Source organism: Physeter macrocephalus, chromosome 13 (genome assembly GCF_002837175.3).
Source record: "Physeter macrocephalus isolate SW-GA chromosome 13, ASM283717v5, whole genome shotgun sequence".
NCBI classification, from domain to species: domain Eukaryota; kingdom Metazoa; phylum Chordata; class Mammalia; order Artiodactyla; family Physeteridae; genus Physeter; species Physeter macrocephalus.
Window position 1 is genome coordinate 79,137,091 of NC_041226.1, and position 14,927 is coordinate 79,152,017.

General features: G+C 43.2%; 1 protein-coding gene across 1 annotated transcript in view; it reads right to left on the reverse strand.

The window, feature by feature from the left end:
- COL4A1 (collagen type IV alpha 1 chain) overlaps positions 1–14,927 on the reverse strand; it is a 153,905-nt gene that overhangs the window by 47,779 nt on the left and 91,199 nt on the right. The window contains exons 3-17 of the mRNA XM_024123173.2: positions 9,710–9,799; positions 9,561–9,605; positions 8,460–8,504; positions 8,290–8,352; positions 7,756–7,809; positions 7,579–7,605; positions 6,140–6,223; positions 5,991–6,053; positions 4,313–4,348; positions 3,743–3,784; positions 2,428–2,514; positions 1,785–1,811; positions 1,593–1,643; positions 429–473; positions 292–345 (exon numbers count right to left, since the gene is read on the reverse strand). Of these exons, the coding sequence (XP_023978941.1) occupies positions 292–345; positions 429–473; positions 1,593–1,643; positions 1,785–1,811; positions 2,428–2,514; positions 3,743–3,784; positions 4,313–4,348; positions 5,991–6,053; positions 6,140–6,223; positions 7,579–7,605; positions 7,756–7,809; positions 8,290–8,352; positions 8,460–8,504; positions 9,561–9,605; positions 9,710–9,799 (813 nt within the window). The remainder of the gene's footprint in view (positions 1–291; positions 346–428; positions 474–1,592; positions 1,644–1,784; positions 1,812–2,427; positions 2,515–3,742; positions 3,785–4,312; positions 4,349–5,990; positions 6,054–6,139; positions 6,224–7,578; positions 7,606–7,755; positions 7,810–8,289; positions 8,353–8,459; positions 8,505–9,560; positions 9,606–9,709; positions 9,800–14,927) is intronic.

Consider the following 14,927-nt stretch of genomic DNA (forward strand, 5'->3'; position numbering starts at 1 on the left):
TAATAGAAAAATTACACAGGCTTCCTTTTCTCCTCTATATGTTTCTGCATTTTCTTTGTTTCATAACCAGGGAAAATTAATCTACTACAAAAAACACATAAAAACTTAAATGAGTGGAACATTTTATATTTTTTTCTTTAAAAATTTATGCATACAAATAGAACCACTAGGTTGTGTTTTTCCTCACATGGAGCATAAATTTGATTCTTTGAGTGCATGGCCCTTTATTCTAGAAAAACTTCTAGGTTGAACAAAATGAAGGCAAAAATTCAAAGGAGGGTCACCATTTACCTTTAAACCCTCTCGGCCTGGGAGTCCTGGGTATCCCGAATCCCCCGGAAACCCCTAAAATGGAACAGAAAGCAACAGCAATCATCAGCAAGTGAGGGCAACAGCTTGCTTTTACAAAATCACAGAGAAATACTTACTAGACTCCCTTTTTCTCCTTTTTCACCGTCTTTTCCTGGTTTTCCCTGTACAATAAAGATTTAAATATTAGTAGTGCATAAATAATAATAATAAACATGCTCTAACACCAAGGGTCTGAATCAAATACAAGTTACTACTTGTATTTGTTGTATGAATCCTCTGGGTGAGTTGGCCATGCTACAGTAACAAATCATGGAAGATACATTAAATAACTATGAACTAAAAGAGTTACAACAATAGAAGAAGACTTTTCAATATTTAAAAAATTAGAGGTTGATTAGCTCCAATCTTCTAAGACATCATTACCTCTGGCAGCCGAGTCTACACCAGAGAAGTTTTCTTATTGGCAAGTGAGTATTTGGCAGACGGTACATCACTGATTCACTTTAACAGAAGTTTCCATGCATCGTTTCAGGGTAGAAACTGAACTGCCTCAGCTACTGGAGGTGGGTGGGTCTCCTGTCACTGCACTCAGGGCACGAGAAGCACCTGAGCATCTGGGCTCTGGACGGAGCTCCCAGCGGGCTTGGGAGGCGGCCGCCAAGGGTGGCTGGTGCTCTGAGCAGGCAGACAGGTGGCTTTCAGTGAGGGGCCGGCAGGGGTCACTGTCTGGTCGGGGGGGCGGGGAGGAATCATTAAATAACAAAGGCCCTCAGCCGTCCCAGGGGTCTTTCTAATGGTGACCACCTCCTTATTCCTGCTCCCAGGGCTTCAGAAAGGCTCTTCAGCAGAGGAAAGACCCCTACAATCTCGTTCAGTCTATGCTCCTAGGAGCCTGTGAGTCTAGGAATGCAGGAGAAATGATTTCACATCAGGAATAAGAGGACTTTTGTTTTTAAACATCTCTTGGAGTATAATTGCTTTACTATGGTGTGTTAGTTTCTGCTGTGTAACAAAGTGAATCAGCTATACGCATACATATATCCCCATATGCCCTCCCTCTTGCATCTCCCTCCCTCCCAGCCTCCCTATCCCACCCCTCTAGGGGGTCACAAAGCACCGAGCTGATCTCCCTGTGCTATGCGGCTGCTTCCCACTAGCTAGCTGTTTTACGTTTGGGAGTGTGTATATGTCCACGCCACTCTCTCACTTCGTCCCAGCTTACCCTTCCCCCTCCCCGTGTCCTCAAGTCCATTCTCTACAGGACTTTTGAAAGCACTTACTCGGGGTCCTGGTTTTCCGGGTTCACCTTTCTCTCCAACCCCTGGCATCCCCTAAAAGACAAAAAGAGAAAGAGTTAGAGTCATTCGTATATTTAAATAAACTATTAAATTAAGTAAGCATTCCGTTGAAGGTGGAACACATTATGGTCTTTCCCACAAAATAATAATGATAAACAAGATTTCAGTCCTTACCTGAAATCCAGGTTCACCTTTTTGGCCCTAAAATAATTTTCAAAAGAGAGAAAGATTAGCACTATCTAGAGGCTATATCAGTTTTTATATGCTACATGGAACAGGTAAAGGAAAAAACACCTTCTCCTGATATAGTAACCAAGAAATTCACATTGGTCTGCAGCATCCACTTCCTGCCATCAACTGGATTATGGATGTAAGAAGGGCAGAGTTCATACATCTGTCCCATAGCAACTGCAGCCTCCTTCCACCCTCAGCTCTCTCCCTCCTATGGCCCAGCCGTCGTCCCCTCCCCACCTTGGTGCATTTAAGAAACCCTCACACAAGAGGGTCAGCCTCAAACTAGTCTCGCTCCAACCCAGGTCCGGCTGCCTTTGCCTTCAAGAAGCTCACTTTCTATAAAAACCTGTTTTCAGGTCAGGGCGAATATAACCAGAGAAACTGAATTTTGACCCAGTCTCTCTTTATGCCTTGGAATCTGTCCACAAGCTCACTTTTTATGGGATGGGTGGTCTATAAAAACCTGTTTTCAGGTCAGGGCGAATATAACCAGAGAAACTGAATTTTGACCCAGTCTCTCTTTATGCCTTGGAATCTGTCCACAATTAGGAAGCCGGCGTTCACTGGACAAAGTCTGTCCCACCTTCTCTCCTTTTGCAGCATACTCTCCTTTCTCTCGAACTTGAGCTTGTCCTGGTACTCCGGGGGGCCCGCTGACCCCTTGATCACCCTGTTGTTGCAAACATTTGGGATTAATTAGGCATAAAGGTAACTATACAGGGAAGAGAAATGCAGAGGAGGGAAAAGCCCAGAAGAGAACATCTGTTTTGAAAATGTGATTGTACTCTGTTCCAGCCTGTCCTTGCCTCAGCAGAAAATTAAGTTTCAGAAGGAAGACGGTCCACTAAGGATATAAAGCCAGGAGGAGGCTTTCCCGCTCAGGGGTCACCCCATAACGACGGAACTTGAAACTCTGTAGGACAGATGGATGTGTGCATATATGTACAGACCACGCGTGTAGACAGACAGCGCATGTATACACGCCAGGACACATATGCTGGTCTGTCACATTTGATGGCACAGAGGAAAGGCACACCAGCCACCTAGTAGTGCCTGGGAAGAAAGAAGGTCTCTTTACGTAAACCAAAAAGAAGCATCAGGGATCTCTTCCTCAGAATCCTAACTGCTGGGTACAACGGGAAACACAGGAACCCCAGCCATCACACAACAAAGGAGGTCTAAAAACTTCAACTGCATCAACTGCAGGATCACTTCACTGTGAGGTTTATGAAAAGACTGGGTGGAAATCCGGGGTGGGAAGAGGAGGCCAGTGCTCATCCACCTCTGCCCGGACCTCCACTACACTTGGCTGGCAGTCCTCTACACCGGCTTGAGCACCTGGGCCCCGGGCCGGGCGCAGCCGCAATTCCAAGAATGGCCACTTGGTGCCTGTTTTGTGGGTCGGGTCCAGGGAAAGCGGTGGAGAGATCCCTAGAGCATCAGGGACCCACTGCCGGCCTCTCACCCTTTCTCAGCAGGAGGAGGCTGCCTGTTCTGGCCTATGCATCCCTGCCTGCAAGGTTCTTTCCCCGCAGCTCTGGTACGATGGCTTTCGTCTTTACGGGGCTTAATATAATGGTTATGCTACTAACAGCCAGGTCCTAAATTTGACCTTTTTCTAATAAAGTCCAGGTCTGAGAACATTTTGATTGAATGTATGAATAGAGAAGTGGAATAAATGGCCTCACTGCATCTGCATCTGTGGGTCAGATCCCACGTAAAATCATCTCAGTGAATTCTAGCCGTGCCCTCAGGGAAAACACTAACAAACTCAAGAACATTCAGAGAAGGGTATCCATGGTTATAAGCGTCCAAGAGGAGGTCCAGAGGCAGAAACCTGATCATGCTTAGAACTGGGATTTTAACCAAGAAAACTCCCCAAAGCAAAGAGCACTCACCTTGTCACCTTTTGGCCCTTGAAAACTCAAGCCCATTTGCCCCTGTTGATTAAAGAGTGGAATCCGTTATTAGCATTGTTTACTTTGTTCAAAATCATCTAACAAACATGACGTGAAATGCAACAAGATGGTACTTTTAAGGCAATAACTTCATCTCACAATGACATAATCCTTTCAAGAAAGCTGTGATCATGTTGTATTCAATGTCTATAAAAAGGTTTTTGTAAGTATTATTGAAAAAGAATCCTATAAAAACCTTTTTTAAAAAGTTTAAGATTTTTAGACTCTGGCTTTAAAAAACTAAGGAAAAGATCAATGATTCCATAACTAATGGATGGATGGAAGGATCAACAGATCAACAGATTGACAGATCAACAGATCAATAGATTAACTGATAGACAGATTAGACAGATTGATGGATAGGTGAATAGACAGATGATAAATATATAGATAGATAAAGAAATTATAATTTCCCAAAACTTTTTACAGAGATGTAAAAAATGAGTTACAGAAATGTCATGATAGTCTTATACCAATGTCAAAGAAAGACAAATGAAAAATAATCTTTACCTTTTCACCTGGAGGGCCAGGAGGGCCTGGGGGACCCTGTAGGACAGAGCATTTTAATTAAATATAGTTCACAACCCTGGTAAGTTTTAAATGCTTTTTTGTACTGACGTTATCTTCAGATATCAAGGTTAAGGTGATGATTTATTTGTTAAATATTTAAATATTTTTCCTGTGCTATAGAACTGTTAAACTTTGAAAGTAACCAGAAATTAGTTCAGGACAATCATTAACAGGGATGGAAACCCTTCAAAATCTTACGGGTTGGCCTGTGGAATCCACTGATCTGAGCATCTGCTGGGCTATCAGACAGTGGATGAAACCAGCCAAACCCTTGACAAGCCTTAGCGTTTCTAGTGTGGAAACGTTTGTCCACTTTGAAAACTGCTGCTGATCTTTAAAAGTTAAATGAATTCTTTAAGCGGGTAGATGGTATGAAGTCCCCAAAATTCCTGTGTTTGCAACAAAATTTCAGAATGCTTTTTATAATCATTAAAAAGGAAAAACTAGTCATTCTTTCCTCATGAAAACGAGTCCGTTACAAGAACATAAAAGAGGCTACATCTTGCAGCAATGGATAGAAGAACTGCTGGATTTGAACCCTAAAAAAAAGAATACCTTTTCAAAATAAGCCTGAAAATCTCTCAAGGACTCTCAGGCAGGCTAGGGTGAGGACGGCCAATAAACCCAGGCACACCACTCATTCCTAGTAAACGCGGCGCTCGACAAATAAGTGCTGTTAGGGGCTTCCCTGGTGGCGCAGCGGTTGCGCGTCCGCCTGCCGATGCGGGGGTACCGGGCTCGCGTCCCGGTCTGGGTGGATCTCAGGCAGGCTAGGGTGAGGACGGCCAATAAACCCAGGCACACCACTCATTCCTAGTAAACGCGGCGCTCGACAAATAAGTGCTGTTAATATTAAGTCTCTTGTGCCCCCAAAAATGTGTGGGTAGAAGGGGCTGATGCCACCCTCGTCCTCAGCGTTATCAGCTGTGAGGGACGGCTGGTGTCAGAGCAGGGCTTCCCGGGAGGTCCTCTCTGATGCTCAGTGTCTAGTCTCTGTCCCAAAGACACTGCAGCTTCTTTACAGCCTGGTCCGGGGCCACAGCCCCCAACAGAGCAGGCCCTCCGCTGTGACTGCATTGCCACAAGCGAAGGTCCAGGGCAGGGCCTGCCTTGTCCATCTCTGAATCGCCTCCTCACAGGATGCACTCGCATCCACGCAGCCCCACGAAAAATCAACACGTTGTCCCTGTGGGGTGTCTCGGCATGAGGTACTACTATCATCCTTTTCCCACAGCTCTGGGGATATGTGGACCATAAGTGCCAGTCAAACACCCCTTCAGATAGAAGCTCGAATAGATAACTAATAAGCACCTACTGTACAGCACAGGGAACTCCACTCGATACTCTGTAATGGCCTATATGGGAAAAGAATCTAAAAAAAAGAGTGGATATACTTATATGTATAACTGATTCACTTTGCTGTACACCTGAAACTAACACAACACTGTAAATCAACCATACGCCAATAAAAATTTTTAAAAAAAGACAGAAGCTCATTCTCACGTCCAGATTAAGAGAGATCAGCACTGTGTAAAGTTTTCATTCCATTTTATGTATCTTCACCCCTCACCACAGCTGTTCTCTGAATGCCTCCGAGGGATATTCCCCCCAAACTTACTGGTGGTCCAGTGAATCCCGGGGGGCCAACAGGACCTTGCAGCCCTGGCAGTCCTGGCAAACCCTACAATTCATTGAGAAAGAAAAGAATTAAAATGCAAACCAGGAGGAGACCCAGCATCTGCTCATAATTATTTAGCAAATGCTTACAGGTGCTCCGGGGGGTCCAGAAAATCCTCTTTCACCTTTCAACAGGGTCCCTGGTATATGGCCAAGTATTTCACCTGGATCCCCCTAAGGGATGAAAAATAAGATAAAGTCACAAATACTGATATTTATGTAAAGAGAATGTAAACCTATGGCGTAAGAGGCATGCACTGCTGTTGTGGAACTAGCCCAAGTCTGGGATTTAGCCCCTGTCTAAGCTTGGAATAAACAGACCGGCCGTCTCCTGGTTTCATTTGTCTTAATGACCAGCATTAGGGGGCTGCAACCAGGACAGAACGTGTAGACCGCTGAACAGAAGGATGTGTGATGCTCCCACGTGACGGGCCCCCAGGCAGGAGGAGCTCTAGACAGGGGCCCGGTCTCTGGTCCAAAGGCTATGTGACCACAGGCCGCTCCCACAACAGAAGGATTATCTTTCAAGAAAAGACCCAGCACAATCACGTTCAGAAAAGCAGTGAGAATATGTTTTAGGTGTCAATGTGGCCAGGCCACAGTACCCAGATACTTGGTTACACACCAGTCTGAGGTTGACGTGAAAGTACTTTTAAATAAGATGGACATTTAAATCAGTAGCTTTGAAGTAAAGCAGATGACCTTCCACGGTGGGGGGCCCACCCCATGGGTTGAAGGCCTTAAGAGAAAAAAGACGGACTCCCGTGAGGAAGGCGGACTCTGCCTACAGACAGCCCTTGAGCTGGACCATCGCTCTTCCCTGGGTCTCCAGCCTGCATCCTTGCCCCACGGATTGTGGACTTGCCAACTCCCACAATCACGTAACTCCTTAAAATAAGGAATTTATTTTATCTCAATATATTTTAATTATATTATATATTGAAATATACCATTAAATTAGTATATAATATAATTAAATATTATAATATATAATATTATGTATTATATATTATATAATATAAATCAACATATAATTGGTATACAATAACATATTATATTATGTATTATATAATATGTAAAATACATTACATATATTTTCACTATGTCTCTCACTCACTCGCTCTATCCTTATATGTGTATGCTGTATACGTATGGCACACGCATAATACACACACATCTCCACGCACGTGCTACTGGTTCTATTTCTCTGCAGAGTCCTGTTGACAGCCCCACCCATGGCTCTGGACAAGGAGCCTCAGGGACTCACACCCTATCACTAATATTTCCCGTCACACCATGCTTCCCATCCCTGCTTGTTTCCTAGGAAGAAATTGTGCCTAGTGTTGAAACTTTCGATTCTAAACTTGAAGTCTGTGTATAGGACTTAAGTACTCTTTTAATGTAGCAGAGTTTAGACAGATAGGTTACTAGGCAAACAGTCAACCAAAGTGATTTAAAGTAAAGTTATTTTGATGGCACCTGTTTTAAACAGAAGCCTGGAATTAACCCAGTAAAATAAAATAACGTACCTTCATTCCCGGTAACCCTGGCGGTCCCTAGAAAAGAAAAAGTTGGTATTAGTTTTGTTTTTCTCAAAACAACATCAGCATTATGATATGAGGGCAAAGAAAGGAAAAGAAAGGCAATGGAATGAGAAGAGAGAAATTAGCACCGAAGAAATGCTTACATAACAGCCCAGTACTCACGGGATTTCCAGCGAATCCAGGCAAACCCGGAGGCCCCAGAGGCCCTCTCTCACCCTGGGGGGACAGCAGACAGTCACTCTCAAAGGCCGTGCTCCCATCCGTTACCCCATCCTACCCTTCGGGCATGCTTCATTTGTTGGTGAAAATCGTTTTCTAAAAATTGTTACAAGCTATATTGTTCAGTGCTGCTTCATGACAGAAGAAATATAATATTTGAGAATTTAATTAATAGAGACAAGAATTAATAATAGTATTTTCTGATTTGCTTTAGTAATAGATTATAGGTGAGAAATTTAGTGGTTAAGGCAATTTTAGACTAAAAGTCTACTAAATAGAAAGGCACAGTGATGTCTTTCCTGATCATTAAAAGTGGGAAAACTGTGTGTCCTCATCAAATAAAGAAAGGTGTAAGACGAGTAACTTTCCAACTGTGGCAATTAAAACTGTGTTCATGGGACAACTTTGCCTGACTTCTCCAGGTGCAGAGTTAGATGAACACGCACCAAGCAGGGAGGCTCCCGGTTCTAAATTTACCTTCGTCCCGTTGCATCCTGGGATACCTGGGGGACCCGGAGGACCGTCTTGGCCAGGAATACCCTGCAATTAACAAGGTGAACAAGTAGCCAAATCAGAAAAATCACTGATGTCGCCATAACTCACATCAAACGTCTTATAAAGGAAGCAGGTGCCTTTTATATACATACAGGAAGTCCTGGGTTTCCAGGGTAACCAGATGCTCCTGGGGGTCCCTGTAAGGATGGAGATGAAAAGTTTTCATTGAGTGTGGGAGAACATCATTTCCTTCCACTTGCATCCACATGGCTGAGGATGTCGGACCCTAATTATTGACATTTGGAACATTGGCCCTAAGCAGACAGGGAGGCATCGTAGGGCCTAGCCCCGGGAGCCAGATGGCCTGGAGTTTCAGTAGCAACTCTGCATCATCAAAAGCTGACGATTAAATACTTCTAAAATCAAGGCTGCACACCCACAAAGTAACTCTGCCCTCATTTCATCCTTCGTAATTTCTAGGTGGCAGATAGATGATAGATAGATAGATAGATAGATAAATTTACATTAAAATCTCAAACAGTTGGGAAGTAGAGTGTATGGCATAAATCAGTTCATTGAGGGAAGAAAATCAAAGTTATTTCTGGCTGAAATCCAGATATTCTCCATCCCAGACAGTTACAATGTTATCCCCTATCTTCTGCCCTAACGACCCAGGAAGGCAGGTTACCGGGCACACTTCCCTTTCCACTAAGTAACAATAACAGAATTAAAATGTTTACGTTTTACAGCGTCTTCCTATTTGTCTGCTTTCAAAGGTCTCCCTGCTTGCATGTCCCAGGAACGGGAGTAGCAAAGAAAGCAGACTGTGAAGAAGGAAGAGGAAGTGTAGCTCTGAACACGTTACCACTTTTCACATTAAACGAAGACATCTTTCTTCAAAGACCTGTAGGCGTGTCATCCCCCCTCCCCCAATTAAATACGCCTACAGGAATCCTTGAGGAAGGAGAGAGGAGAGAAAACGCGTGTACAAAGGACAAGAAGTGAGAGAGGCTCCAGGGGCAGGACTGGAGGTCGAGGACGCGGGCTCCACCCAGCCTGGGCCCTCGTGCCCAGGACACACGCTGTCTGAGCTCCGGGGACAGAGGCAGAGAGAGGGGCGCACAGAGGAAGGAGGGGATAGGACGCCCCTCGGGACTGTCTGGGGGTGGGGAGGGTAAAGAGCCCTCCCTCTGGAAGCACCGCTGTATCAGATCCCACCCACTCATTACCAGTTTAGTGACAACCGTACTCACCCTCGTCCCTTTAGTTCCTGGCAGTCCTGGTTCTCCGGTGTCCCCCTGGAACAGACAGACATGCCACGATGACCACTCGTCACAAAAGCAACACAGATCATCTTCAGTCCACTCCCCCAACCCCCTGCGCCCACGACAGCCAAGCTCACCTTCTGTCCCGGGGGTCCCTGCGGCCCCTCAGGTCCTTGCATTCCCGGGAAGCCGATGACACCTTGCAACCCTGGGAGACCTCTTTCTCCCTGCAGAGGACGAAGGAGCAAGTCAGAACAAGGGCAGGTGGAAGGAGAAATCAGCCTCACTCAGCATCATCCAGCAGCCAGCCCACCTACCACGAGCATCTGACAAAAGACGCTACCATCTACGTCCCATCTCAGAGACTTCTCTGCTCTTTTTAGCTCTTTTGAGGGCAGGGATGTTCATATGTGATCCCTGGTCCAATGCTTTCTATATACTATATTCTAAAGGTTAAGTAATTTGTTGGGGAAACAAAATCACGGATAGCTGGGGATTTTTTTTCACTGAATGGCTTACAGCCTCATTTGATGAGTGCAATCTTCTTGCTGTCGGCAGACACAGCGCTGAGATTCTGTGAGCAGACGTCAGCCAAGGCTCCCCTTTAGGAGGTGTGTAGGCAGAGCTCACGGTGGCAGTTTCAGTGCAAGATGCTGAGAATTTTCTGTGCGATCAACAGTCTGACGATGGGTTTTCATAAGCATCTCTTAAAAAACTGGGCGTTTTTTTGCAAAGGTAGATTCGAGGTTTAATTACAGTCTCTGCCCTCGTGGAGCAAAAAGAAATAAAATTTATTCTTAACATAATGAATATTATTTAGGGTCCACACACGTGGCTGCCATTCAGAAAGACTGGGATTCTGGCTTTGAGATGGCCCTTGAAGGATGAAAGGAAAATGAATGTGTGAAGAGACAGGCAAAGACAATTCAGGCTGGATGTCAGAGAATGGAGATCTAGGCCACGTGAGCACAAGACACTAAGAAGAAGAAATACAACAGGGACGAGAACGTGGAGAGATGAGGCGTTACCATTTGATACTGGAAATAGTTTCCTCTGCAAGCATCAGTGACCCAGTGGCCTGATTAAGGAAATTGAGGAAGACGGCCACACTTTTTGCCGGTATGAAATAGCCTAAAATCAGGACAGGAATTCAAGAAAACTTATTCTCGTCACAGTATGTGGACCTCGGTGCAACCTCACAATGTAAATTGGGTAGATTAAGTAAGCATCTTTAGCCAATTTTCAAAGACAGAAGGCATGTCGGAGATTACAGACAGGATTCCTTACTTTCCCTACAGTTATGTTAGTTCAAAGTAAAAAATAAACTGACAAGCTATACATTACATCACATAAACATTTACCACCCCAAACAGCACATTACCAAGAGTTACTTAAAGTTGTTCAACGTTGCATAAATGAAAGGCCACAGAACCCAAACTTCCAAAGTCATCCTTCTTTCCAAACCACTCAGCCAGTCCCAGAACTTGCTGGTGAATTGTGCGTCTGTTGCATTTTCTGAAATGCAGAAACGTGGTTCTGAACTTGCGTCTCCAACCAGTGGACCTCCACAGATCGTGGGAGTCACTGGAAGTGTAAAAGGCAGGAAGCCAGAAACAGTGTGTGAATAAATGGGAAAGAGATTATTTCAAACTCTAGAGGAGACCATCAGATACTAAATGGAGTGAAGAAAGTTAAGCCCTGCAGTTTGGCCCAGCCCTTTGGACCGACCAGCTGCATCCAGGGATCAACCAGGAAGAACAGATGCTAATATTCCCCAGAGCCCAGCATAGGACTTGACACAGAACACTGGCTCGTCCTCCCTGAGGCCCAGGAAGGAAAAACATTCTCAGACCAAGACTTGTTCAAATGTAAAGCTACTTAAATACATTCATTCTTAACCTAAAATAACAGCAGATACAAACGTACAAAATCCTGGCGCTGGAGACGGATTGTATGCTGACATCATATCAACCTCCTCCCTTGATTCAGATGTGGGAAAATTCTACCCCAAATAGAATAGAACTGCTGGCTAAAAAATGTTAACACTGAACTGAGTATCCTCAGATAACCTGGCATGAGATGGGAAGGAAATACGAAAGGCAGATCAGTAGAAAAGCTTCCTAACGCATTTGGTGGCATATTTTTAGTACTTAGTTAATATCGGCGGTATCACTAGGAGACCCAGTGCAGATAAGATTTTATAATTCTCATTTTCATCGTTGACTGCATGGAGACCCAGAGCCAGATTAGCTGATTTCTACAAGTTTCTCATTGAGTCAGCACTAAAGCCACAAATAGCAATGAGGTCATCCCCTACCTCCGTCTGTGTTTCTTCTAGGTCACTAGAGCAAGCTGGTTCCCAGCAAATATTAAATAGTTCACCCACATCGAGTTAGCCCCTTTTATGTCCATTTCACAGATAGGGAAATTAGGATTCCGATGCTTCACTGACGCGTCACACGTTACTGGGTGACCCCCGCGTGCTCCTGGGAACAGAATTCAGAAATCTGAATTCCCAGTCCTGGCTTTCACCACAGGGCCACATTCTTTCCCAAATGTCACCGGAACACTTAAGAAAGCTCCGTATCCCAAGAGTTTTGAAATTAAGTAGCTAAAGAGGAAGTGACTCCCCCGTGGACATGGCTCTTGCCATCTCGCACATATTTTTTTTTAAGTTTCCTAATCTTTTGTTCAGACAAAAGTGCACATGAATAATCTAATATCCCATACCCCGTCCAAGGCTATTCTGGGCACCAGAGTAGAGCAAACAGACAGGATAAGCATTCAATCAGCTATACAATTAGCTGGCAAACAGCACACGCTGCACATGGGCCCAATTCTTCCTCCGAGCTTTCAGCAAATCTCCACGAGGGTTACGGGAAAAGCAAAGAGCTGGGCACATCATGCAAAGGCTTTTCATGCCGGTCTTTCTAAGCCAGACTCCGCAGTTGTGGCCACTCGTGCGCTGGGGTTCAAGGCTGAATGTGCAGAGTTAAAATCACCTAGAAACAGGTCCTCTTAGTCATCTTTTTCCCGTGATGTGCTGGAGGCAAGGTCCAAGACGACATGGCGGCCCAAGTGAGGTCCACAACCACTGTTACCACAGCAGCAAGAACTTAAAGTGGAGGATGAGAAAGGGAAGCTTGTACAATACTACCCAGAATGTTTTGAGGGAAATGCATCTAACGGTTTTATTCTTGAACGTCAGTGCAGTGTACTGTACTAATTTTAAAAAAGTTTATATACCAACCATGGAAGTGACTATCACTATATCCTCAAATGATGAAATTCAGAATTTGAGGAGAAAAAAACACAATGCTATAGACGAACGAATACAGCCATGGAGAATAATCTTGGCATCAAAATTAGCCATTCTAAATTAGGTATGAAATAGAGTTTCGTGCATGGAGCAACTTACAAATTTTGTATCATCTATTATCTAGAGAAGAGCATACCTTTTTCTAAAAAAAAATCCATAAAGTGTGGGAATAAAAGAGTGTTTTTTATAATACCCAATTATTTCCCTTCCTCTTAAAATACCTGTAGAAACAAGTTAATGATGGAAATCCAATGCTAGAATATAGTCCCCTTCAAATCTTAGTCAAAAATCCAAATACCAATAAAGCCCTCAGGATGGTGAGGTCAAAATAGTGTGAAGGTTCTAAGGATAATACAGGATAATATCATTAACAACAACAAAAGCTGAAATTAACACAAACTATATCTAGAATAAGCAGTCTTCAAAAATCTTACTGTCAGAGGCCTATTATGCTTGTTTCAATAGCCAACATGGGATCACTATCTTTCAGTCAAATTTTGAATTATTTTTTCAAATAACTTAAAAATATTTTATTATTATTAATAATTATTTTTTAAATTATTTTAAAATAATATGATCAAGATAGCCTCATCCGCCAGAGGGCAGACAGAAGAAGCTAGAAGAACTACAATCCTGCAGCCTGTGGAACAAAAAACACATTCACAGAAAGACAGACAAGATGAAAAGGCAGAGGGCTATGTACCAGATGAAGGAACGAGATAGAACCCCAGAAAAACAACTAAATGAAGTAGAGATAGGAAACCTTCCAGAAACAGGATTCAGAATAATGATAGTGAAGATGAGCCAGGACCTCGGAAAAAGAATGGAGGCAAAGATGGAGAAGATGCAAGAAATGTTTAACAACGACCTAGAAGAATTAAAGAACAAACACCTTGAAGAATTAAACAACAAACAAACAGAGATGAATAATACAATAACTGAAATGAAAAATACACTAGAAGGAATCAATAACAGAATAACTGAGGCAGAAGAACAGATAAGTGACCTGGAAGACAGAATGGTGGAATTCACTGCCACAGAACAGAATAAAAAAAAAAAAGAATGAAAAGAAATGAAGAGAGCCTAAGAGACCTCTGGGACAACATTAAACACAACAACATTTGCATTATAAGGGTCCCAGAAGGAGAAGAGAGAGGGAGAGGACCCGAGAAAATATTTGAAGAGATTATAGTTGAAAACCAAGGGAACTCCCATAAGGTTAACAGCTGATTTCTCAGCAGAAACTCTACAAGCCAGAAGGGAGTGGCACGATATATTTAAAGTGATGAAAGGGCAGAACCTACAACCAAGATTACTCTACCCAGCAAGGATCTCATTCAGATTCAATGGAGAAATCAAAAGCTTTACAGAGAAGCAAAAGGTAAGAGAATTCTTAAAAGCACCACCAAATCAGCTCTACAACAAATGCTAAAGGAATTTTTCTAAGTGGGAAACACAAGAGAAGAAAAGGACCTACAAAAACAAACCCATAACAATTAAGAAAATGGTAATAGGAACATACATATCGATAATTACCTTAAACACAATTATAAATATATATGCATCCAACATAGGAGCACCTCAATACATAAGGCAACTGCTAACAGCTATAAAAGAGGAAATCGATAGTAACACAAAAATAGTTGGGGACTTTTAACACCTCACTTATACCAATGGACAGATCATCCAAAATTAAAATAAATAAGGAAGCACAAGCTTTAAATGACACAATAGACCAGATAGATTTGATATTTATAGGACATTCCATCCAAAAACAGCAGATTACACTTTCTTCTCAAGTGCACACGGAACATTCTCCAGGAGAGATCACATCTTGGGTCACAAATCAAGCCTCAGTAAATTTAAGAAAATTGAAATCATATTAAGCATCTTTTCTGACCACAATGCTATAAGATTAGAAATCAATCACAGGGAATAAAAAGTAAAAAACACAAACACATGGAGGCTAAACAATACGTTACTGAATAACCAAGAGATCACTGAAAAAATCAAAGAGGAAATCAAAAAATACCTAG